This window comes from Anabrus simplex, chromosome 11, assembly GCF_040414725.1.
Source record: "Anabrus simplex isolate iqAnaSimp1 chromosome 11, ASM4041472v1, whole genome shotgun sequence".
In the NCBI taxonomy this organism is placed as follows: Eukaryota; Metazoa; Arthropoda; class Insecta; order Orthoptera; family Tettigoniidae; genus Anabrus; species Anabrus simplex.
Genome location: NC_090275.1, coordinates 74174045 through 74200082, shown reverse-complemented (window position 1 = coordinate 74200082; position 26038 = coordinate 74174045). Strand labels below are relative to the sequence as shown.

The following is a 26038-nucleotide window of genomic DNA, read 5'->3' as shown; positions in this document are numbered from 1 at the left end:
ATGTGAAGCTCACTGATGAAGTAGATATCTTTTGAAACATTTATGAGTATTAAGTGTATAAAAGACATTTATAATAAATATTAACAGTACCCGTGGTATTTTTAATGAACTTAGTCAATACGGTTATTACAGTCACAGGCTTATTTCATATTCAATGACTTTTTCAGCAATAACCAGCATTTTAACAAAGTCCTTGGCTATTTTTATAGCCTCTTTATTTTGACCCATATTGATCTATTTGTAGTTGGAGTATGTCGCTCAAAGACAAAATACATCTTTGTTACAGGAGGGCCGAGATGACAATACGTTGCCACCTCTATACACCCTTCCAGTGCACATTGATCCTGTTGCCAATGTCCTTGGATTTTTAGATAATTCAGTGGATGGTAGGTGGATGATCTTTTCTGTTGTTTTTGTGGTTGATTTTTTCTGTTTTGTACTCATAACTAATTAAACTGAATAATGCTGTTTTACCAGATTCATTTTGCTTTTAAATATTTAAAATAATGACCACCTCCCAGGACAGTTACAATTTTCTTCTGCTGTGTCCAGGCGATTGTGTGAGAATTTAGAAATCATTGGTAGGGACACTATTGTCTATTTATAATGAAACCGGCCCCACTGTTTTATTTCTGGCCGTCGGTGCGACGTAAAGCCCATAGTAAAAAAAAAAAAATTTCTGGCCAGATCAGGTATTTTTTACCTAGACCTGTGGGTTGGTTCAAGGTCCACTTAGCCTACATGATAACAATATTGAGAACTGTGCAGTCCCAATCTAGAAAGCTGAGAGTAATCGCAAAGGATTTGCTGTGCATCCTTGTAGTCTGCAGGCCTTCGGGCTGAGCGGTCCTTGTTAGCCAAGGTCCACCGTTGTGGTGAAGGAAAATATTGAAGAGAGTTTGCTTGTGGAGAGTAATCTCAGGAACCTCATCTGCTTTCAGGAATTCTTTCACGGTTAGGAAATTTTTCTTCTACGTTATTATAGGTTATACCGATACATAGAATTACCCTAGCATATCTGGGAACTAGGTAGTTAAAAAATTTGGAGTATTTAAAAAAAATTGCAGGACCATTAAAAGTGAATACACTGCCTTAACACCTAGTGCTATTAAAAATGGAGCCCACTAACAGTTCATATGGAATTTCTTACTAACTTGAAGTTTTCCGGTTGAAAAAAAAAAAGTAAATTGTTGGTCCTATCAAAGAATGAGCATACACGGCAGATTTAGAATTAAATTTCATATAAAATATTCCTAAATTTCTTCATAAATCTTGTGGTTTGCTAGAAGATTGTACTTTTAATGTGCATTTCAAACATGGGATTATGGGCGTTAACGGCACATTTGGGTGGTTTATGGTGAAAATAGTTATTAGTGTTCAACAGCAGTGTTGCCAACTTATATTTTTAAGGTCCGCTAAATACTACTAAAAATCCGCTAAAATTCCGCCAAGAAATCCGATCTCAAATAATAATAATAATAATAATAATAATAATACGGTCATATACGACGGATGATCGACTCTCGATGGACGAAACGTATCTTCAGTATATTTGACGCAAAACCAAAAACGGCAATGCCATGGTACGTTAATGTCAAGAAAGATCTTAAAGAACTGGGCCTACAAGCAGAAGATGCACAAAACCGAAATCTTTTCAGAGCAGCCATCAAGACTTTTGGGACTTTCCGGGACGAAAAACGGGCAACTGGTGCTAAATGGACAGAAGAACGTCGTGCTAAACACAGTGAGCTAATGAAGACGATGTGGATCAAGCGAAAGATGAACAAATGCCAGAATGTAAAGTGAGGCTTATCGTGGTCCCTAGTTGGCCGATTAGCGAAGTTGAATGAATGAATGAATGAATAATAATAATGAAATGGCGTATGGCGTTTAGTGCCGGGAGCATTCCAGGAAATGTTCGGCTCGCCAGGGGCAGGTTTTTTATTTGACTCCCATAGGCGACCTGCGCGTCGTGATGAAGATGAAATGGTGATGAAGACGCCACATGCACCCAGCCCCCGTGTCAGCGAAATTAACCAATGGTGGTTAAAATTCCCGACCATGCCGGGAATTGAACCCAGGACCTCTGTGACCAAAGGCCAGCACGCTAACCATTTAGGCATGGAGCCAGAAATAATAATAATAATAATAATAATAATAATAATAATAATAATAATAAAAGTAAATGTCTGCACTCATCTGATCTGTGAGTTTCACTGGGATTAACCCTCTGCCTGCGAGCCAGCAAGATAAAACTTGTAGGCGTTTTACTGCTGGGTGCAAACTAGGTGAAGCCCCTACCTCAAGGGCATTACACGCATTACAAATTTATAATACCATGATCTCATAACAACAGATCCATGTAACATGTTTTCCTCATGTGACTGCTGGCTTCTGACAAGAAATACGGAATAGCTCGGAGACAGAGTGGAGTACAAATTTTTAAAAAACTTAAAATAGATAAAATGCTAAATTCCGCTATAATAAATCTAAAATTCCGCCAAAAAATCCACTGTCCGCTAAATGATATATTTCTCTGCCGACAGTCTTCTAATTCCGCCAAATTTAGCGGAAAATCCGCTAAGTTGGCAACACTGTTCAACAGTGGTGCAAGTCCAATAGTCGTCATACTGAGGAGAGAGAAAGGTTAAGATGGGGGGGGGGGGGGGGGGGGTGAATGAAAATTTGGAGCAAGTACAATGTAACAACATAACTACAATATGTAGTAAATATTTACTGCCATCTTAACTATATGCTAACATGTTAGTGCTTGAATCTGGCAATTCTGCTGCTACATTGGTAGTAGAGATATCAGCTGCCACATGTTGCCTGGTGGAGGCCTTATGAACTACACCTGATACCACACTGTAACTTCTGTTACTACTACTCATATTATTAATTTCCTCCACACAGTATACTATAAATTGGTTGATACTAGTTGCTGTAATAAGCAACGAAATTCGGAGAGCATGCCTCTTATCTCAATTATCTCATCTCAATTTTCTCCAGGCGTGAGTGGTAAACTCGCACATCTGGCAATATACAGGAATATGGATCAGGACAATAGTAGATTACGGTTGCATTTCCACAGTTGAGGATTGTACTTGGAAATAGAATAACTTATTCTTATTAAAATAAAACTGCATTTATGACTATACATCACAATGAACTAGCATTGCCATACTTTAATTTAACACTAAAAATATACCGTTATACCCTGTGAGATTTATTACATATACAGAAAATTTGTCAAGAAAGCTGTTGGCATGAACTTGAATCGTTGCTGATTACATTCTTCATGTTTTCTTTCCCTGTTTGTCACCCTTTTTAATCAGTGCTTTGTGTTCAGCCTCTTCCCTACATCTTGGAAAACTGCAATTGTTAAAATAATCCCTAAAGGCATTATTTCAAGAATGTTTACTGCCAAATCTTTCAGGCCTATTTGCCTCCTTCCAGTTCTGGGGAAGATTTTTGAGAAGTTAGTAATCGATCGGGTCATATACCACTTAGATAGCAACAGTCATTTAAGTCAATGCCAGTACGGATTTACTCCACAAAAATCGACAGAAGATGCTGTTCTTAGTGTAGTAGAATGAACTGAGACTGTTTTCTCCATGCATGAAGTAGCTATCCTAATATCACTGGATATCTCCAGTGCATTTGATAATGCCTGGTGGCCAAAAGTTCTCAGTTGAAACAGAAGCTCTGTCCCAAAAATTTATATAAATTAATACAATCTTATTTCCAAAATCGGAAAGTTAAACTTCAAGTCGGATCAGCAGTTTCTTCAAAGATCCTGAAAAGGGGTTGCTCACAAGGATCTAGTTGTAGTCCTGGTTTTTGGAACATTTTATACGATAACCTTCTAACTTTACGTCTTCCTGTTGGTTGTAAAGTTGTGGCCTACGCTGATGACTCCCTTCTTTTAATTAAAGCAGATAATGTGCGGAATCTGAGAGTAAGAGCAGATTTGTCTCTTGACATTTTATTTACTTGGGGTTGTGATAATAAATTACAATTTAATCCCCAGTAAATGAAGGCCATGCTTGTTACAAGGAGAAGGAAACTAAGAAAGCCTAAAATTAAAATGAATGGACAAAATATCATTATGGAAAATCATATTCTTTATGTAGGAGTTGTACTTGACAAGAAGTTAACTTTCAGGGCCCATTTCAACAAACTACAACAGAAAGGCAGTAAGTTTATGCAAGGTTTAGCTATTGCCTGCAGACCTTCTTGGGGACTAAATTCAGAGGTACTAAGAATTATTTATGATACAGCGTTTGTACCTCTGATATTGTATTGTGTTTTCTCTTTTCGAATGACACTTGAGAAGAAATGGGCTCGGCATAAATTGATGCGATTTGCCCTTCGTATTTCCCGTGCTTACCGCACCACCTCTACTGATGCAGCTCTTCTTATTGCAGGCATTGAGCCACTGTTTCTGACGGCGATAGCAAAAGCAGAACTCACTTTTTTGAAGAAAAACAAAGTGTCACCTATGTCCTTTCTGAATACCACTCTAGAGCAACCTTGTCATTTTCTACAGTCTGATCACCCAAGTCTCTTCAAAAACTTTATTTATGAAAATTGTTCAATTACCCATGACTGCTTTATTTACACAGATGGATCTCGCATACCAAGCACAGATCAACAGGACTGAGTTGGATGTGGCTTCGTTGTTCATGAAAACAATTCTGAGGTGTTCTCATCCCAGTACAAACGCTCTTCCACATGCTCTATTTTCCAGGCTGAACTGTGGGCGATTAAGTCTGCGATCGAATGATGCAAATCTAACAACAAGAAATCTCGGTTATTAAGTGATTCGCAAGCTGCGCTGAATGCGATAAATGATAAATATAATATGAATCCAGTAGCTGTAGCTATTAGAACCACAGCTCAACAAAGTCCGCACATCTGTTTTGACTGGATTCACAGTCATTGTGTAATATCTGGAAACGAGAAAGCTGATCTTCTGGCGAAAGCAGCGGCTACATCTAATTTGGAAATTTCTTATGACAAAACGTCACCTAGCTACGCTAAAAAAATCATAAAGAAGCACGTAATCCATCAATGGAACAACATTTGGACTTCTTCCGTTAGAGGCCAAGTAAATTACCTGAGGTTTTCAACCGCCTGCAAAGTAACGTGTTGGTGCCAAGCTTTGAAATTACTCAATTTTTGATTGGTCATGGCAAATTTGGTTATTATTTTCATCAATTCAGAATCAATCGTCCTGATGGCTATGTGTGTGTTTGTGGATCCTCACAAACAGTGGACCACCTACTATTTGAATGTGCTGCATTTGAAAGAAGGTAGCATGACTTGAACTCTCATTTGAATTATTGCAACATTGCATTATCAAAACCCCTGTATCATTTGTTTAAGAAGCCGTGCTGTTACAAATATTTTATTAACTTCATACACTTCATTTTCTGTCGCTTAGATACATGAATTCATTTTCATTGTAAAAGTGAATATGTATTTTAACTACAACCCTAGTATACTATGTAAAATAGGGTTCCAAACTGCTTTGGATAATCAATAATAATAATATTTATGCATAACATGTCTAATGTTGTAATTACCAGATGTCTGCACACACCACTGTTGAACTTGAAATTCGTTGAAAAACCATCAGGTAGGAGTGGGAAGCCGTCTGCTGTTATATTCTTATGTAACCTGGAGTTGACATACATTTCCTGTCCGAGTGTAGCAAGCTCCTGCCGGCCCCGTGGTGTAGGGGTAGCGTGCCTGCCTTTCACCCGGAGGCCCCGGGTTCGATTCCCGGCCAGGTCAGGGATTTTTACCTGGACCTGAGGGTTGGTTCGAGGTCCACTCAGCCTACGTGATTAGAATTGAGAAGCTATCTGACGGTGAGATAGCGGCCCCGGTCTAGAAAACCAAGAATAACGGCCGAGAGGATTCGTCGTGCTGACCCCACGACACCTCGTAATCTGCAGGCCTTCGGGCTGAGCAGCGGTCGCTTGGTAGGCCATGGCCCTTCAAGGGCTGTAGTGCCATGGGGGGGGGGGGTGTAGCAAGCTCCAATGCGATAACGTCTATTCAATATTTATTGGTAGATATTGGAAAAGTTAACTGAAAGAACCTGTAATATCCAGGCATACTATCTAGTTTCACATGTCCTGATAGCTACTATAGAGACTGTAATAGTTGTATGTTACGTTGTATATATATACGTTAGATTCAATTCTCGAACAAAGTTCGCGAAATGCATAGCAGAATTCAATAAACAATTCGAAGTACCATGACGACTGTTAACTCCATATATCGGTTAAATTCAATTATATATTTCCTGTACCTCTGCAGACCACGGCACTAAGTCTCTGGTGAATCTTCTGAAATAAACTTACATTGCGAAGTTCTACCTGCTGCTTCACTACCAGCCCGGTACAAGTCTCTACTCAGTGAAGACCACCACTCTTACACCCCTTCGACGATTCTTAGACCTCTTCAAACACTTCTTAAAACTCTTAGACCACTTCTTAGCTTTGACTACCACTCTTAGACGGGCCAACTATTCTTACCTCGACTTTTATAAACTAGTGATGACCCCACGTCTCCCTACTATCTGGTCATCCCTTCCACATCGACACGGTAGCTGGTGAATATGGACACACTATCAAAACCACATGGCCACGCACTATACAAAAGTAGTCGCGTGTCTAACTAGCTTCCCCACGTGTATAAACCATCACAACCTTAGATGTGTCAGCGGAAAATTTGCTTGGCTAATACCACTTCGGTTAAACATAGCCTTGTTTGCAAAATATCCTGCCAGCTCACATACAGACAGTTACAAGTCACAGCATGATCATTTCCAATCAACAAATCTCACTTATTTATGTACAGAATAATTACAAACAGAATTCCCTTATCCTATGATTAAATGACATAATATTGCGTGATACCTAATTATATTACAGTCTAAATGATGAAAATCAGAATATAAAATCTAATGAATTGGGTCAATTATTTATTTATTATAATTTTTTAGCCAACATAGGACTACTTAGTCAGGTTTATGAACGTTTTCCTTCTTTTTGTCAGCCCAATACTGCTTCATCCTTTCTGAATGTAATTTTCTTTCTGCTTCTAGAATCACTCTTCCTATTCTCTGCTTCTTGATTTTTGTCTGTAGTCCAGTGTGTTTATCTTTCAATATTTTGAGTGTATTGGTTTCTTTAGCCTAGTGTGTTTATCTTTCAATATTTTGAGTGCATTGGTTTTGTATTTTAAATTTTCTATTGTAATATACAACTCTCTCATGTCTTCTTTGATCCATCTGATATTGTTCTTACCGAGCTTGATAGCTGCAGTCGCTTAAGTGCGGCCAATATCCAGTAATGAAAATTCTAAGTTCCCATGGAGGGAATTAGGTATTTTTCACCAATAGGGCTTGTCAATAACAGATCAGATGTAAGGCTTTTGAGGCGTTTGCTCTATTAACCAGCGTTTCATCTAAGATCTGACACTAGACTCGTGGGATGTGTCAGACCTAAGACAAAACGCTAGTTAATAGAGCAAACGCTTCAAAAGCCTTACATCTGATCTGTTTTTTTCCAGTATCCAGTATTCAGGAGATAGTGGGTTCGAACCCCACTGTCCGGTAGCCCTGAAGATGGTTTTCTATGGCTTCCCATTTTCACACCAGGCGAATGCTGGGGCTGTACTTTAATTAAGGCCACGGCTGCTTCCTTCCCAGTCCTAGCCTTTCCTGTCCCATCGTCGCCATAAGACCTATCTGTGTCGATGCGACGTAAAACCAATAGCAAAAAGCAAGTTATTCTTACTTCTTACTCTTCCATAATTTTTCTACTGATTCTATTTTCTGGTGACTGTATTACATGGCCTAAGAATGATATTCGTTTCTTTTTCATTGTGCTAGTCACAGGTTCTATTTCTTTATAAACTGTCTCATCGGAAGCTAGTTTCCAGATTCTGTTTACTTGATAATTTTTATTTAAACAGGTCAGTACTCTTATCTATTGCAACTGTGTTTGTTGTTTTGAATAATGTTTCACTTGCATGTGTAATTTGTGGCTGGGTGACTGGTTTGTAGTGTTTCAGTTTGGTTGCTAATGAGAGACACTTTTTATTATATGTATTCTTGGTAATATGCTGTGCTGTAGCCAGTTTATCTATTCTGTTTGGTCATGCTGGTTTCTCATTCAGGTTATATGTGATTATTTCACTGAAATATTAAAAAATTTCTACAATTTTTATTATCGGGTCAATTAATGATAATAATAATAATAATAATAATAATAATAATAATAATAATAATAAATGCTGAATGAAATATGTAATCTTGTTGTACAGTTAAAGAACACCTCCCTCATGAAATAATCGATTAAATGAATCGATTGATTCATGAAATATTAACATTGTCACCTGAAATCGGGTAGACACTATTGATACTTGTATAAAAACACCCTTTACAAATTGAATACATAGTATCATCCATGTGGATGTTCATTATTACACATATAATACCTAGATTAAATATCATTTTTACCTTGATTATACAATATTATTTACATATAGAGATTACGTTCCTGTTTCACTTTGATCATTTGAAACGTTCATTTAGTGTCCAAAAGTAATTCTCTTAGACATTTCATTATATACACTTTCTCCAAACACTGGAGTTTATAACGCTATGATGCTTCACTTAATTTCACAACACGCGCTAATATCACGGATGTACTGTTCACAATGCCAGCTTCTGAGAACTAATCAACAACCTCACATTATATATTTCTTAAGATTTCTTATCTTGTATGTGCCTACGATTTTTCCTTTGTCTTAATGAATAAGCACATTTCCCAAACCGTTTCACTGCGGTGAAATATCCCTGATATAACAAGATAAACTTAGAAAATTGGCCAGCTTCTGCTGATGACGGCAGTGGCACCCTGAGTAAAACCATGTCACTAAGTTCAGATTCATCCAATATATTCCTACATGTCATGAACAATGAATTTATGTTCGTAAAGATGTGCTCTACCAGGCCGGTCACGAAAAACATTACAAACCATTATTCTCGTCATTATTCCATATTGAAAATAGCTAATCACAAAGTTTATACAAGGAGTAATTTTAATACTTTTAGATTAACATTTTAATCTTTCAAAATGATTTTAGTATACGTACCTATTTTATCAATATTTTTTGTGCTGTAGTCATTATGCAACCACAGTATCAACTCCTGTAAGTGTTCATCAATATGTTTTATGTAAATTGTTAAGATTCAGATTCCTCAGACCAGTGTGTGTTTTAAGATTGAACGAGGCTGATGCTGCCCAATAAATAGTGGGCGAAACATGTACCTTTAAAATTCTGGTAATTTCTATGTGTATTTGACCACACAGTAGTGGAATAAATTGTATTGAATAGGTGGTATTAAAATTACTCCTTGTGTAAACTTTGTGATTCACAAAAAACATCACGATGTAATATCAACAATTCACACAATTCGTCCTTCTGACTTTCTGTTAAATTACATTTCTCCACTGTCCATACACTTCATCTCTAGAATCTCTCTGTATAGACACATGGCAGACATCAATATTATTCCTCACATTCGGAATTTCAGTAGCCCCTTTCGTACTAGAACACACTTTATTCGCACTCATTTCTGACACATCATCATACGGTAACTTAACTTCCTTGCTACTCTTTCCCCAAGTAAGACTCACATTACATAGATCAAAATTTAAGTCAGCCTTATGACATGTTAACCAGTCGGTACCTAAAATAACAGCATAAACTAAATTGGATACAACTAAACATGGTTGAAAAATGCATTCTCCACTGATGTTAATGGGGACAGCTATTTGTTTATTCACCCTCTGAGACTTGTTTCCAACTGCTGTAACAATGAAAGTATTTCTCGCTTGAATTTCCGCTGCCTGATGCTTCTCTCTGAATACTTCCTCATACAGCTTGGAATTTACCCATGATTTCTCACTTCCAGAGTCCTACAAAATCTTAATCTTCCTGCCCCATATCATCAGTTCAATACTCGGTGTTACAGTAACACTACTTAAATTTTCCTCATTACATACAATTAGATCACTTAACAAATCTTGCCTTATATCTAAATTTAAATTACACTTATAAAATCTATTTTCTATGATTAAGTCATCACTTAAAACATTTGAATTATTGCTACTTAGGTAACAATCATGTTCACTTATAGCTATAGGCTGGTCAACATTAACTGACTTATCTACCTTATACGTGAACTCACCATTTCCGGACTGCCTCAGTGACCTGTTTATACAGCCCATTGCTCATTACGACTTGTTACACACCTCAGTCGGCCTCCCCTGTTGTCTATTACCTCTAGTTTCATTATTATTTTGATTATTATTATTATTGCCTGTAATTTCCCACCTCCCAGTTTCTGGTTGATTTCCATATTCACGCCTCCCAGTTCTGAAATGTTCCGAACTATTTTGATAATTTCTCTCCCTGCGGAAATTACTATTAGGTCTCTCCTGATATTCTCTTCTGTAATTATGATTATTCGAAGGCCTGTCCTGATTATTAGATTGATTACCCCTTCCTTCTACATTCGTATTGTGAGTCCTGCTATTATTCAGGCTACTTCCCAAGGCATCAAAACTTCGTAACAATATTTCCATTTCCTTAATCATCTCCACTCTTTGCATACAAACGGCTTCTCACATTCTATCAGGATAGTGCTTTGCGATAAGTCTATCTATATCAGCCTCAGGTCCAATACATTCTAAATTTCCCCACACCAAAACATGAGCCAAAAAATACTGTATCTATGCAAATAATACCTGCATAATTTTTTTTAAAATTTGGCTCACGAAATTGAGGTGCGGGTTTTATTTGCGTCAATGTTGGCAATTTTTTTCAAAATCAGCCTTCCTAAAGTTAGGGTGCGGGGATTATTCGCGTAAATATGGTATTCTGTCATTCTAACACCCTCGTTAGAATCATATCTGCCAATCTCTCTCTCTCTCTCAACACCTTCACTCCAAAATTTAGTTGTAAATTTCTCCTTAAATTCAGTTAGACTAGACATCGAGCTTTTATATACCTGAAACCAAAACTTAGTCTCTCCCATGAAAGCATTAGATAAGATCTCCAATACAGTTTCCCAGCTAATAATATTGTGTCTTAATTGAATAGCAAATTTCTTCTCTGCTACTCTCATAAATTCCATTGGGCTGAATTCTTTTCCAGAAAACTTAGCTATATCATGGTCTCTAGTCGCTAAACCATTAGTTACAATTATCTCACGTACATTCCTACTATCACGCACTTCTTGCTGGAGTACTCTCTGGCAACTCAGAAATTTTTCTTCCACTGTTTCCTCAGCCTTTTCTTAAATTCTTAATTCCTCTTGCAACTTTTCTTCAGATTCTCTCGCCTTGTGTGATAACGATTTTTTTTTTTTTTTTCACTCCCTAGTTCACCTACTTCTCTGTGTGTATATTAATTGTAAGAATGTCTGTTGCATCTATGCATATATTTGTAAATAAAGTACTGTGGGGATAGAGGCCCTCACGACGTCGCCTCTTGCCCTAGCGCGGCCCACCCTACACGCGCCCGGCCAATCGGCTATAAAAGGGTAGGAGTGAGGCGGCTCGGGAGCAGTTACAGCTGGGACAAGAGACTAAGTCAGCAAGTCCTTTCCATTTGTTCCTTCCTACTAATACATTTCCTAGTTTCTTGCTCCTCTGTGTTGGTTATCTTTTCAAACTTTTTTTCCACTAACTCATTGATTTCCTCTGTATTAGACTCGATCTTGGCACCTAATTCATCAATCTTATGCTCCTGTTTGATGCATGGTTCACTAATTTGCTCGATTTCCGTATGGAGATTGCTCCGACTCAATTCCATCTCAGCTCTAATATCACTACACTCCTTGTTTACCTTACTTTCTAAATTATTAATTTGCTTACTTATCTCTAACACTTTATGATCTATCTTATTACTAACTTCTTCAGTCTTCTTATTAATACTATTAGCCTGAGCTTCAATTTTCTCGCTAATGACCTTGTTCTGAGATTCAATTTTCTCATTATTGGCATTGTTCCAAGATTCAATTTTCTTATTAATGATATTATTCTCCTCATTCATTTTAGACATCAGCAAATTGAATAAACCAAGGTCAATCCCCCCTTTACTTTGATTTTGCATGACAGCATTTTCCTCAGTTTCTACTATTATCTGGCTTTTAGCAGGTTCCACCAACTCCAACTCCCTATTCATGTTATCACCTTGGATTTCCTTGGACACAACATCAGGCTCATCACCTGACTGCATATTGTTATTCTTGTCCATCTTTGGTTTCCTACTAATTTTTTGTGATCTCAAAGCTATTTCCCCTTGCACTTCCTCTTACATTACCCCTAAATACAAAATTCAACAAAATGACCTTCCTAACATTACTCGGTTAACTTAACATGTGCGTACCCATAAAAAACTAATCCATGTATATTGCCATTCAGAATATCTTTTTCTGAACCTTTCGCACTCCATGTTGAAGCGACACGTTACTACTATTAAAACTACTATTACTATTTCCTCCACACAGTATACTATAAATTTGTTGAGCGCCAGTTCCTGTAATATGCAACGAAATTCGGATAGGATGCCTCTTATCTCACTTATCTCAAGGCGTGAGATGATATATTCACACATCTGGCAATAGACAGGAATATGGATCAGGTTAATAGTAGATTACAGGTGCATTTCCACAATTGAGGATTGTACTCGGAAATAGAATCACTTATTCTTATTAAAAGAAAACTGAATTCATGACTCTTCTTTACGTCGCAATGAACTAGCATTGCTGTACTTTAATTTATCGCTAAAAATACACCCTTTGAGATTTGTTGTTACATATTAAACTCTTGCTGGTCCATAAAGGATACCTACCTTCCTTACCTATCAGCAATTGGCATGAAATCTGTCTCTTGGGTCACTACCGGGTTCTTTGTCAATTGCTGAGGTAAAAGACGGGTTTCAGTATATCTAATCTATCTACTTCTATAAAAGATAACTCTAGAAAATTTGTGGTTTATTAAAGAATTAACGAGGAAAATTCGGAAATCAACATTATAATTTGAACTCGTCTTGTCCAATCATTGCAACAATAATTGCAACGCAGAGGAGAGGTATAATGGTTTGAGAAGCTTTGACTTAACTGCCTGATGGGCATCCTTACTATAGTCCATTTTGGTTGAAAGCGTCCTGCGCGAGAAATGGTTGCGCATGCAGTGGTGGGAGCTATTGTCCCCCCACTCCTGCAGCAGGTTCAGTCGCCAGGCTAGCGATGAAGTGAAAACGTCTCTCGAGCGTTGCATGTTGTTACGTGTGGCTAAGTTGAAATAACTATAGTAATGAGCGTGGTTTCTAGGTCGTCTTCTAAATCTGGAGGACCACTGAAGATATCAGGCACGTTAAATTGTTTTTAAAGTGAGTGAACATATGAAAGTTATGAAGCGAGACACGACTTGAAACTGAATGTTGTGCAGACAGTTTCAGAAGCGACAAGAGTGGGAACAACACTGGTGAAGAAGATAATGAAGGAGGGATGAAGGGGGAATTTAAGTTTAGGACTCCAACAGGAAAACAAGGTGAAAGAAAGAAGAGAGTTCCGGTTGATGATTTTGTAAAAGCAGCTATTAGGAAAAAGATTCATGAATTTTACGCTGTAAAAAAGAAGTGCCCACTTTAGAAAAACCTTTCTGAAGCTTTGGAAGGGGATGACATAGTGCAGTGCAGTCGCTCACTCTGCAAAAAGTAATGCGTGACTTGGGATTTCATTGGAGGAAATGCCAATCACAGGGTAAGATTTTAATTGAGAAATCAGAAATTGTGGAAAAGATTTTAGTCGAGAGACCAGAAATTGTGGAATGGTGAGTGAAATACCTGCGACAGTTACGGATTTCTCTGCATTTTCCTGACAAATTTGCATTAATTAACCTCTTTTATATGTATTTTACTAAAAATCAGGTTAAGTAGGTTATATATTTGGGCTCTCCGTGGAAACAACTTACTCCTGTTGCTTAGACGATTGAAGAGCTGATAGCGCGTACCGATCGATATGCCTTTCTTTTGCATACAGTACAGTTTTAAAGCCGGTCTAGAACGCCAAGAATAACGGCCGAGAGGGTTCGTCGTGCTGACCACACGACACCTCGTAATCTGCAGGCCTTCCGGCTGAGCAGCGGTCGCTTGGTAGGCCAAGGCCCTTCAAGGGCTGTAGTGCCATGGGGTTCTTTTTTTTTTTTTTTTACAGTTTTAAAGGAACTTCTTTTATTCGCAGTATTACTAGTTGCAAGCTACTATCTTATGTTCAATTGATTTTCTACTAAATGGTTCAAATCTTTCATTTTTATATAACAGATGTCATATTGTAACAATGAATAATAATGAATGGCACAGGAATAAATTAAAGACTACACAGTGCCAAAACAATTACCTTCTCTTTTGCTATACACTGAGGTATATACGACATTGCATCGAAAGAATCATCCTGTATGAATTCTTTTAAGTATTACCCTCTGATTTCTTGATGTTCACCAACATTTACTATGAAAGATACGAAGTATTTCCGTACTGGAATAAAACTGAAATTTTAGAATGTTATGTTCAAAGACCTGTGTGGTTAATTGACAAGGTTTAACACAGACAAGTGAAATGTAAGACTGTATTTGTAAATGTACAGTATAGTGTATCATATTAAGTAATTCTTACACATTTGAGTTAAAGTGATGCATGTACTAATACACCAATGACCATCTTGACCCGGGAACATTTCTTGCCCGGAGCGAGAAGATTAACACAATCATGACAAGCTTTCCTCACTATTTCAATCAGCTCCCTGAGCTATGTTCGCTGCCTGAACTCGACTGTGTCAGCTGGAGGAAAGGATCAAGTTCTTCCCCCACTACCAGCTCCCATAGTTCCTCGCACTCGAGGCCAGGCCACACCTCGGTCATCTAGAAAGACACTTACTATGAGGATGGACTATAGAAACCATTTTCACAAATTAAGAGTGAAGAAAGAAAGTCTGGAAATCCTTAAATTCGGCTTCCATGTGAGACTACATGTACCATCATAATGATTCGTGATGGTCCTGCCCTCGTAACATGAACTCTGGGCTCTTGGTATAATTAAGGCAGTCTAATCGGTATGTGCCACAGAGTGGTTGTTCGGCATGGACCCTTACTTGAATCGATGTGACTTGCGACTATATCATAGACCGACATCTAACCTTCTAATTTTCTTCTCATTGTGGATGATGACTGCAAGGAAAATGATGCTATAATGGCATATGGCCTTAATCTAACTCACTGAGGTTGATGACCCCATGGCCATCCAGGTTTCTAAGCTGAAGGCTAAACACAATTAAGTTACATCGGTTGATGACCAAGGTTTCCATTTTACTGACCCCATCACATTTAATGCTCAATCAATCAAAGGCAAATAATACAACAACAACAACAACGCTCAGAATACTTTGCTTCAGTAAGATCCATTACATTCAGACATGTCCCCTTAAGCGTTACATTAATAATTTATATTTCCCAGCAAAATAAACTAAGATTTCCAGAATCAAGTTATTCACGTGGCTTTAAATTATTTCACAGTCATTCACTTGGCTTTAAGTTATTTCACAAATACAGTTTCCACCGAGTTTTAATTTAATAAATGAAAATGATTTACTAGCAGTTTCCAGCTGGCTCCGCCCGCAACGTACAAAGTATGGTGTTGCTCGTTGCTATCCTCACGGATGTACTTGCAAAGTTTCGAGTTAATGAAATAAAGCATATGATCTGTTGTTGTTGTTATTGTTGTTTGAGTCATCAGTCCATAGACTGGTTTGATGCAGCTATCCATTCCACCCTATCCTGTGCTAACCTTTTCATTTCTACATAACTATTGCATCCTACATCTGCTCTAATCTGCTTGTCCTACTCACATCTTGGTCTACCCCTACCGTTCTTACCACCTACACTTCCTTCAAAAACCAACTGAACAAGTCCTGAGTGTCTTAAGATGTGTCCTATCATTCTATATCTTCTCGTCAAATTTAGCCAAATCGATCTCCTCCCACCAATTCGATTCAGTATCTCTTCGTTCGTGATTCGATCTATCCATCTCACCTTCAGCATTCTTCTGTAACACCACATTTCAAATGCTTCTATTCTCTTTCTTTCTGAGCTAGTTATCGTCCATGTTTCACATCCATATGGTAATCCATGTGGTAATAGAATGTAATGGTGGTAATAGAATGTAATGTTATGTCGACAAAACACTTGAAAATACATCACACAAAGAAATTGAATTAAACGTTCCCCTGAACAACACTATGCGCCCAACTGTCCTTCAAAAGATCGTCGTCTTGGAGACAAATGTACTCATAACTTTCCTCAGAATCTACCAATTTAAGTAGTTATTACCTCAAAATGAAGTGTTTTTGGACCAAAACAAACTGCGTACCTCAATTAGAACGAAAGATATGATTGTTTCAATGAGAAAAAAATGTTGAAGAAATGAGACGTCAAATTGAATGTGCACTAATAACTTTCCTCAGAATCAACCAATTTCAATAGTTAAGAGCTGAAATGAAAGAACTTGACCACTGAGTGTTCTTAGGCCAAAACGAACTCCGTACCTTAATTAGAATCAAAGATGTGATTGCTTCAAAGAGACAAAAAATTGAAAAATCAAATAATTTGAGGAAGACGGAAGTTAAGTGATTTATAGTACCTGATGACAAACCTGTGCATGGATACCTTTCAGTTAAAAAAGAATGAAGGAAATCGACCGGATAGAATGGCCTGACTTTAGTTCTCATAAAATTTTTTAATAGATAAAAATCATAATTAACAACAAATTCTATCTCCGCGGATGAATAGTTTCTTTAACAAGTCCCTACTCAAATTTATTTACGTTATCTTATATTTTATAATGCTTAACGTCGCTTGATATCGTGCAGCTGGAAAAAAATTACATATCATTTATTTCCAGTACTATATCTTGTTTCATGACATCACACCATAAGTTTAATCTTACACTAGCAATTATTAACACTTGGATAACCCTTATTATTAAATACTAAAAATCTGCATAAGTAACTCGACGTAAAATGTAAGGCAAATACTATTTCACATCCCATCATGACATTTATTTACATAAGGCTTTGTGCACCCCTCAAAAATTAAATCAATAACTACTACCAGCACTCTCTTTTGGACACCCTGGAAATGGGTAAACTTCGATCATTATAGTCTAACTTCCGTGATTTCAAATATACATTCAGATCTCATTTAAACAAGTTAATATTATAGAATGCTATCTCATGACACACATGTTACTCATGGATGAAAATTTCAATTAGTTCTTGCAAAAATTACTAACTACATTCTAAAGAATGCGGTCTGATTTTCAACACGTTGACTAAGAACCGGCAAGTTACTTTTATCTTCCGAGCCGTGGTCTGCCTGATCAGCTGTCCAGCAAAGCGAGCAACTCCTGTCATCGCTTTGATAAGTTCCATATGTTCTATATTCACGTTTAAATTGGTCTTTAATGATATCTCCGACCCCTCTGATAAAATTTACAAACACGACATTCCTGGCCACAAACAGATTATGCACGGAGATTTACTTTAAGATGTCATTCAATAATTATACAAGTTACAAACTTACACTTCTGTGGATTCCCTCATGATTTTCATCTCAAACATTATACAAATATCTTCCTCGGGTTCACACAGAGTCTCCCGGCATAATTACAGGCTTCTGATCACCTGATTCACAAAATCCTACCTCAACTCCTATCTTAACAAGACTTAAACCTCTTGCCTCAAACACGAAAAATCTCAATGACAAAAAGAATGGAATAATAATCCTTAGAATCCACAACGCATAATTGCACGCAATACTCTAATAATGAAACATCTTCGCATAACGTGACCTTGTATTTTTGGAACTGGATTTCACAAAAAAATGACTGACAAACTTTACTGTTATTTATTGTCAATCAAACATAGTTTAAATGGACATAGAAATAGCAGTACCTTCATGACAGATATTCACCGATCTACATTGCTCAACACGACAGCGCGCCTACACCCGATTGAAAATGGGCAACCACTGATCTCTTGCACCACCTCTGTCATAATTCAAACAGGAAAATTTTACGTCAGATAAAATTTTTTTTGACTTGACACCACAAAATACAGGAAATAAGCTGACGGATTTGTTGATTTATTTTAGACGTTAATATAGCTTCGTAACCCTCAAATTGACTGTTTACAACACATTACACGGCACTCATTATTTATAAATTTTATCCAAGCATGAAAAACAAATAACCTTTCGTCATATTTTCTGACATTCACGAAACAAATGGGTGACCAAACTGCGTCATAAATACCCATTACAAAATATAAGTGTGACATCACAAAACAGATACCTAGGCGGTGATAGTGGCACTTCCACCTACCTTAACTGCACGTCAGCTTCCATGTAAGCTCACCAGCAACCCTCCGATGTTTATTTAGCTATTTTAACAGTTCTGGCTTCTAATTTAGTTTTATACATATTTCTTTCCTGAAATAAAGGCACAAAAAAAAGAAATACTCTCACTCGATATTTTCATTGACCGAACATGAATGTTTGGACTGTCGCCTGCACACGAAATACTCTTTTTCTTTTATGACACAATATTATTTGTATTTCACTAATACTGCTTCGGCGTTGAGACGACCGTCTTTACGTATGATTAATACTGTAATGAACAAAAACTATCTCCACTTGGAGACAATACCCCAGCCTCATTGGCCAAAATCTAAGTTTCTGCTGGACTTAGTCTATTACTCGCCGACCAATTTTACTCAACAGTATGACCTTCTCTTACGAACTCCAATGATTCAATGTAGGGTGATTTCAAGATGGCGCACCCCTTTATTTATAGTTTTCCGTGCCCCCTCTTGGGCATTTCTCCTTGCCGCCAAGAAATTTTGCGTACATTTGGAGACCTTGTGGAAATGTATTTAAAGCAGTTTTTTACTGTAACCAAGTACTTGCTAAATCACTAGTGAAATTGTTCATGAACATTTAAAATCATCTCGTACCAAATTTACTGGTTAAATGACCTCATTTGGTGAGCACTATATTCTGACGACGTGGCGTGTGTTGAATAGACGCGCGTCTCATGAAATATTCTCGGAAACTGCTTAGCAATCTCAAATCTGTATTACTAAAGACCAATTGTCTCACAGAAAGTTACAGGACACTCATTACATTACGTTCACTGCTAATTCCTTTTAATAAATATATTTATTTAACCAACACTTTATTCTGTATCTGTCCACCCTCGACACGTGCGGGAGACGTCACGTCTCATAGCGTGAGAAAGAGTGTGGCAACGTTCCTGCCTTGTTCCGCCCCTGCGATATGAATATATATTCGAGCTTCTCATTATGATTAATATGGTGCCTCATGTGGTAACTTTAAGACTCAAATTTCTTGGGACACATAGGTCATGGGTTCAATGAACAGAAAATTCGCAAAGAAAGCTGTTGGCATGAACTTGAATTAAACTATGATATCGCTGCTGATTACATTCTTCTTCATGTTATTTATGGATAACATGTCTGATGTTGTAATTACCTGATTTCTGCACACACCACTGTTGAACTTGAAATTCCTGAAAAAATCGTCGGGTAGAAGTGGGAAGCCGTCTGCTGTTATCTTCTTATGTAACCTGGAGTTGACCTACATTCCCTGTCCGAGTGTAGTAAGCTCCAATGCGATTACTCCCTCTCAATATTTATTATTAGAAATTGGAAAACTTAACTAAAAGAACCTGTAATATCCAGGCATACTATCTAGTTTCACATGTCCTGATAGCTACTATAGAGACTATTGAAATAAATACAATAGTTCTATGCGATGATGTATGTATCTACATTAGATTCAGTTCTCGAACAAAGTTCGCAAATTGGATAGTAGAATTCAGTAAAGAATTCGAAGTACCATGACGACTGTTAACTGCACATATCGGTTAAATCCGATATATATTTACTATACCTCTTCTGACCACGGCACTAAATCTCTGGTGAATCTTCTAAAATAAAATTATATTGCGAAGATCTAACTGCTGCTTCACTATCAGCCCAGTACAAGTCTCTACTCAGTGAAGACCACTACTCTTAGACCTCTCCAAACACCTCTCAGAACACTTAGACCACTTCTTAGCTCTGACCACCACTCTTGGACGGGCCAACTATTCTTACCTTGACTTTTATAAACTAGTGATGACCCCACGTCTCCCTACTATCAGGTCATCCCTTCCACATATACACACGGTAGCTGGCGAATACGGACACACTATCAAAACCACATGGCCACTCACTATACAAAAGTAGTCACGTGTCTAACTAGCCTCACCAAGTGTATAAACCATCACCACCTTAGATGTGTCAGCGGAAAATTTGCTTGGCTAATACCACCTCAGTTAAACATAGCCTTGGTTGCAAAATATCCTGCCAGCTCACCTACAGACAGTTACAAGTCCCAACACGATCATTTCCAATCAACATATCTCACTTATTTATGTACATAATAATTACAAACAAAATTCCCTTATCCTATGATTAAATGACATAATATTGCATGATACCTAATTATATTACAGTCTAAATGATGAAAAACAGAATACAAAATCTAATGTATCGGGTCAATTAATGATGATGATAATAAATGCTGAATGAAATCTGTAACCCTGTTGTATGGTTACAGCGCGGTACGTAATGTAAGCCTTGCAACCTGAATGCATTGGAAGGAGGTCCTAGGTGGTATTTGTGGCTGCTAGAGAATACCACTTTATCTCAGGTTTAAGATATATTGGATAGTGGTGTGACCACTTCGATGTTGGAAATTGAATGCCAACCTGCCAACAAAATTACCGAACATTAGCTGCATGCCATAGGGCGGAGAATGCTCTGCTGGGCGTCTCCCTTATCAACCTCGCTAGGAACGACACAGTACACCAGTGGGTACATCCTTGTCCATCATTTAATACATTTGCCAACTTCGTCCTTCATTTTGACAGTAAATGTCATTGTTCTGGAGGACAATCAAAGCAGCGCTGGCAAGATTCAATAAAGTAATGTAGATTTGAGGATCATTGGTAGGAACCTACAACCGGGCGAGTTGGCCGTGCGCGTAGAGGCGCGCGGCTGTGAGCTTGCATCCGGGAGATAGTAGGTTCGAATCCCACTATTGGCAGCCCTGAAAATGGTTTTCCGTGGTTTCCCATTTTCACACCAGGCAAATGCTGGGGCTGTACCATAATTAAGGCCACGGCCGCTTCCTTCCAACTCCTAGGCCTTTCCTATCCCATCGTCGCCATAAGACTATCTGTGTCGGTGCGACGTAAAGCCCCTAGCAAAAAAAAAAAAAAAGGAACCTACATTTTACACATGTGAGCTAAAGCAAATTTTTACACAGTCTTGCTTTTTTTTTTTTTTTACAGAAATAATGCAAATTTTGCATTTTTACACACTAATTTCTTGAACTTCTTGAAATGTGAAAAATTTTGAGCTGTTTTTTCAAATAATTTTCCACTTTGTCATTCTGCTTTGGTAATATTTATTTTGTCCTGCAGTTCTTCTATGGTATAGGGATTATTTTGGTAAACTTGGTCCTTTATGGTTCCCTGAAGATAATAATCACAATAAGGTAGGTCGGCTGATCTTCAGGGCCATAAACCTGTACTTATCATCATCATCATCATCTTACCATTTCCAGTTTCCTGGGTGAGTTGAATGAGCACATTCCATTTACTTCTGTCCATGTAGGCATCTTCTTCCATAACCTGCTGCAGATTCTGAAAGCGACTGAATGAAAGGAGAATACAAGTGGACGGCACATGATATTGTGTGAACGACCTAGTGTGGCTGTATAATCCCACAAGGAAAAGAGGCTTGTCTCCCAAGCTGCCGAAGACATTCCACGACTTTGCTGCGTTCTGAAGAGAATGCATGAGTCTTTCACATACTACGGAGCCCAAGTTACAAGGTGCATGTTGTGCATCTGGACATTGGCAGCTTATCAACGAACATTTGAAGAAGATAACTGATTGGGACAATTCAGCTCCTCTCGAAAAGGGGGTAATGTTACGTGGTAATGAGACTGTCAGCTCCTGTGAAACCCCTTCAATAGTTCCTGAAACTGACTGAATCACCGACTCTGTGCCAGAATCCAAACAGGAGAGTAGAGGGAGCCTTACTGCACATTACAACTTCTGCTTCTATTATCCTTTACATCTGGTGTCTGTGAATTTTCTAGAACGCAAAACTAGAACACTTGTGTTTTGGCTGTGACCGAAGACAAAACAACTTCCATCGCCAGGTATATAATAGCAGGCTCACTTCCAAAAGACGTGGTGGTTGTTGTGTTGAGTAGTCAGTTCAAAGTTGTGAGAGGAGGCCTCAGTGTGTGGAGCAGTCACGTGAGTTGATTGTGCAAGTTGTTGTAAGGGAAATAACGTGCTTTCTGGATTCCTTCTCTCCAATTACCAGGAGAAGAATTTCCAAGCTCTTGGCTGTCAAATGTCCCTGGAGGTGAATATTTTTGTGATAGCAAAAAATGATGTAAAGAACAAATTGAAAGTACAGTCATTGATACTTGGACTAGAGGTAATTGCATAGACCGTCTTAAAACACTGAATCGGGTGGATACCAATCTGTAGGTGTTTTTCCACCACACGGTGTGCTTAGGAGGTTCCGAAATTAAAAACCCGGTTTTGTCCAGGTTGGTTCGAGAAACAGTATGGTATCATATACGTTTTCATTGTAAAAGCATGGAGTCAAATTGAACTGCCCCGATAAAGGCTTGGGATCAGGTATATTCAGAAGATTGTTTTCTACAGCTATTTATTCATCTTCACATCAAGATTTTAAAGACATTTAAAACCTAGTGCTTTATACTCAAGTGTCATATAGCTCCACACAAACTTTCGTCTTGAAAAAAATCTTCATATTTTCTACGTTATTTCTTATTCATCTGTGCATTTCCTTTACCTTGTACCTTTTGAACGATCGGCTGATGATGACTTAGATCTAGGGTCAAAACTGGTACCATTTGTGATCGACTTGTGATGTAACCTCGCATTACAACTTCTGCCTCTATTATCCTTTCCATCTGGTGTCTTTGCGAATTTTCTGGAAGGCAAAACTAGTGTTATTGTATTGAATAGGTGGAACCAAAATATATTATTAGTTTAATTGTAATCTCAGTTCAATACAGACCAAAAATGAAATTATTATCTTTCTCAGCTGTTGAAAGCGAACAATTAGCAGCAAATACCCCACCATTAGATATGCGACCATTACACCCAACATCATCATTCAAAAATTTGTAACTTGCGTTGACTAAAGCCATTAAAACAATACCGTATGTTCCCTTGTAGTTAAAAGTAAAGATTGCCACTATTCAGAGGTACTTTCAACACTACATGTTTCCCACCCAGTGAACCAATACAATTTGGGAAATTCCAGTTTTCAGTAAAATGTTTCGGTTATTTTCCCATTCTTCTTTAGTATGTGGTGTCTGCAAATAAAACATATTCAGAAAGACTGTATGTATATAAAAATGTAATGATATTTTTCAGGAAAATTCTGAAACGAGTTTGGAGGAAATAATTCAGGGAAGAGAATTTTCAGGTACGATGTTTATAACACCCAACACATCTCGGGAGGGAAAGAAGGGGCAGAAACAAATCGACCTGAATGATGAAGACAATCAACTAGTGAAGGAGGCAAGAGCCATATTAGTAAAACCAAGAGATGAACATGATATAGAGTTTTCGTAGCCGCAGATTTATGAGAAATGTGCTCGCAAGAAGGAGACTAAAACACACAATCCAGTAAGCAATTACAATGGGAGAAGAAGAAGATTGTGAAAGTTCCCTTTCTGGCAACTCTACACCACTGGAAGTTTATTCGTATTCCAACTTACCTGAAGGAACTTGTAATACTTCTGAAGAGCAGTGCACTCAACTGATTATGCTTCCTGACTGTAATTCTGTGCTGAGAAACTGCTTTGTGAAGTTCAACATGTGTACCAAAGCTTTACCTTCAGGTAGTCGGTCTTCAAACACTCAAATAATGCTTGGCAAACCTCGGAAATAATCTGCGAAATTGTTGTTGCAGGTATCTGAAAAAGGTAGCTTCCAGATTTGTAACTGTCATTTGTAAGAAAGTTACTTTGTGTTTATTACAAATAGAAGGCGATAACATTATAGGCAACACTAGTTATCTTCTTTTCCTTCGTTTGAAAATAAAATTTATATTTATCTAATTTAATGAATTATTTTATCTTGCATACCTGTAGCCAGAAATCTATGTCAGAGTGAGTCGCTCTAATGGTGTGCTTTTCTGATGTGTATCCAGCTTTTTAATTTCTGGAGTAATTAATGAAGCAAACACTGGAAATCTTCATCAGACATTCGTACGAAATTCACATACGAATTCATGTCTTCTGTAGTTAATTCCATCAGCAACTTTACATGTGACTTTCTCTTTTTGTATCCAATTCCTCACCCATATCCTTTTTACCCCTTCTTGAACTTGCTAGCGCTGCACTGGCGATACTCTACTTCTGCTCTATCGAGAGTAAATTCTCCCACTGGTGTACACGCACCATGAGGGTTGCCTAGCTAGATAGTTCTCTACATTGTACAGGTGCCTTTAGACGCTGTCTAAGGCTTAAAACTAGTCGTTCCTGCAGTTAGCCCATATTATCCTTTACCCCTTGGTTCTAATAATAATGGTATTGATGTAGGGTTTTTAAAAAAAAATTTAAATTATTTTTTTATTCTGAAAAGTTTTGTTCGTTGGAAAATATCAGTGCTTTTAACGTTTTAGAGAAATGAAATTACCTTCTCTCCATCTCTAATAATTGGTTTGGAGCCCAGTGATATGTTCTTAGTCATGCTAAATGGTGTTTATTCACTCAAAAGGCTGACTCTGCGCCAGTGGAACAATGGTAGGAAGCAAAAGAAGAATGCGTCGAACATTGAGACTACTTCATGACAGACATTAAACGATAGTGTTCCGAGGTCAAAATACGAGAAATTACAGATGAATCACACTTATGTATTCTGTCTTCATTGTGGTAGATTTTGTTAGCCTATTCCAGTGTCCTATACATCACAGTAATAAAAGTAAACCTGTATCCTCATCTCGAGGTAATACAGCTCTTTTCGGACACACCGCCAATTGAGCTGAGCTACTTGTACTATTTCAACCACACAACTAGCCCTCCTGCCATTCTTAAATCTCCAACAATACCAGGAATCAAACCCAAGCCCCTGTGAACAGTGGCTGTTGGTGCTAACTATTATGCTACAGAGACGGGAAGGTAATCAAAGTGACACAGTACTATAGCCTGTGTTAAATGGGAATCTTGTTTGCATTGTAGTTGTTTTTATAAGTAAAATATTGTGAAACCTCGTTAGTGCGTTCCTCATTAACACGTTTTCCCGCTTAGCACGTCATAAATTTTAGGTCCTGATTCTCATATTAAATCTACAGTATATTAAAATACCTCGGTTATTGTGTCTCAAATTTTCACTATTACCGCTTAGTACGATCACATTTTTTCTAGCCCTGAAAATGTTATTTGTATCCCTTGCAAAAGAAACTTTTACAACTCGGGTAAGAGCTATCGCCACAGTTGCGTGATTACGGAAAAAGTGCGCCTATTTGTGGTTGTATGTCGCATTCCATTCAGCCTAAATCTCAATCTGAAAGATAAAAAATCAGGTTCCTGATTGTTCTTAATTGTGGTTGATTTTTTTAAAAAATTTCCTACATCATCCTCACATTCATTTGTAATTTTTTTTTTTTTTAAATCAACCACAATTCAGATTGAGATTTAGGCTGAAGATGCCTTTAAAGAAAGGGCGAAACATGTCTCTATAATTTAAAATCACTTTTTATATA

At 37.7% G+C, this 26038-nt stretch overlaps 1 protein-coding gene across 3 annotated transcripts in view; it reads left to right on the top strand.

Annotated features, from left to right (window-relative positions):
- Window positions 1–26038, top strand: part of LOC136883454 (protein maelstrom homolog) — a 228650-nt gene that overhangs the window by 87339 nt on the left and 115273 nt on the right. For all 3 annotated transcript variants that reach the window (XM_067155759.2, XM_067155761.2, XM_067155760.2), the window contains exon 6: window positions 287–386. In XM_067155759.2, the coding sequence (XP_067011860.2) occupies window positions 287–386 (100 nt within the window). The remainder of the gene's footprint in view (window positions 1–286; window positions 387–26038) is intronic.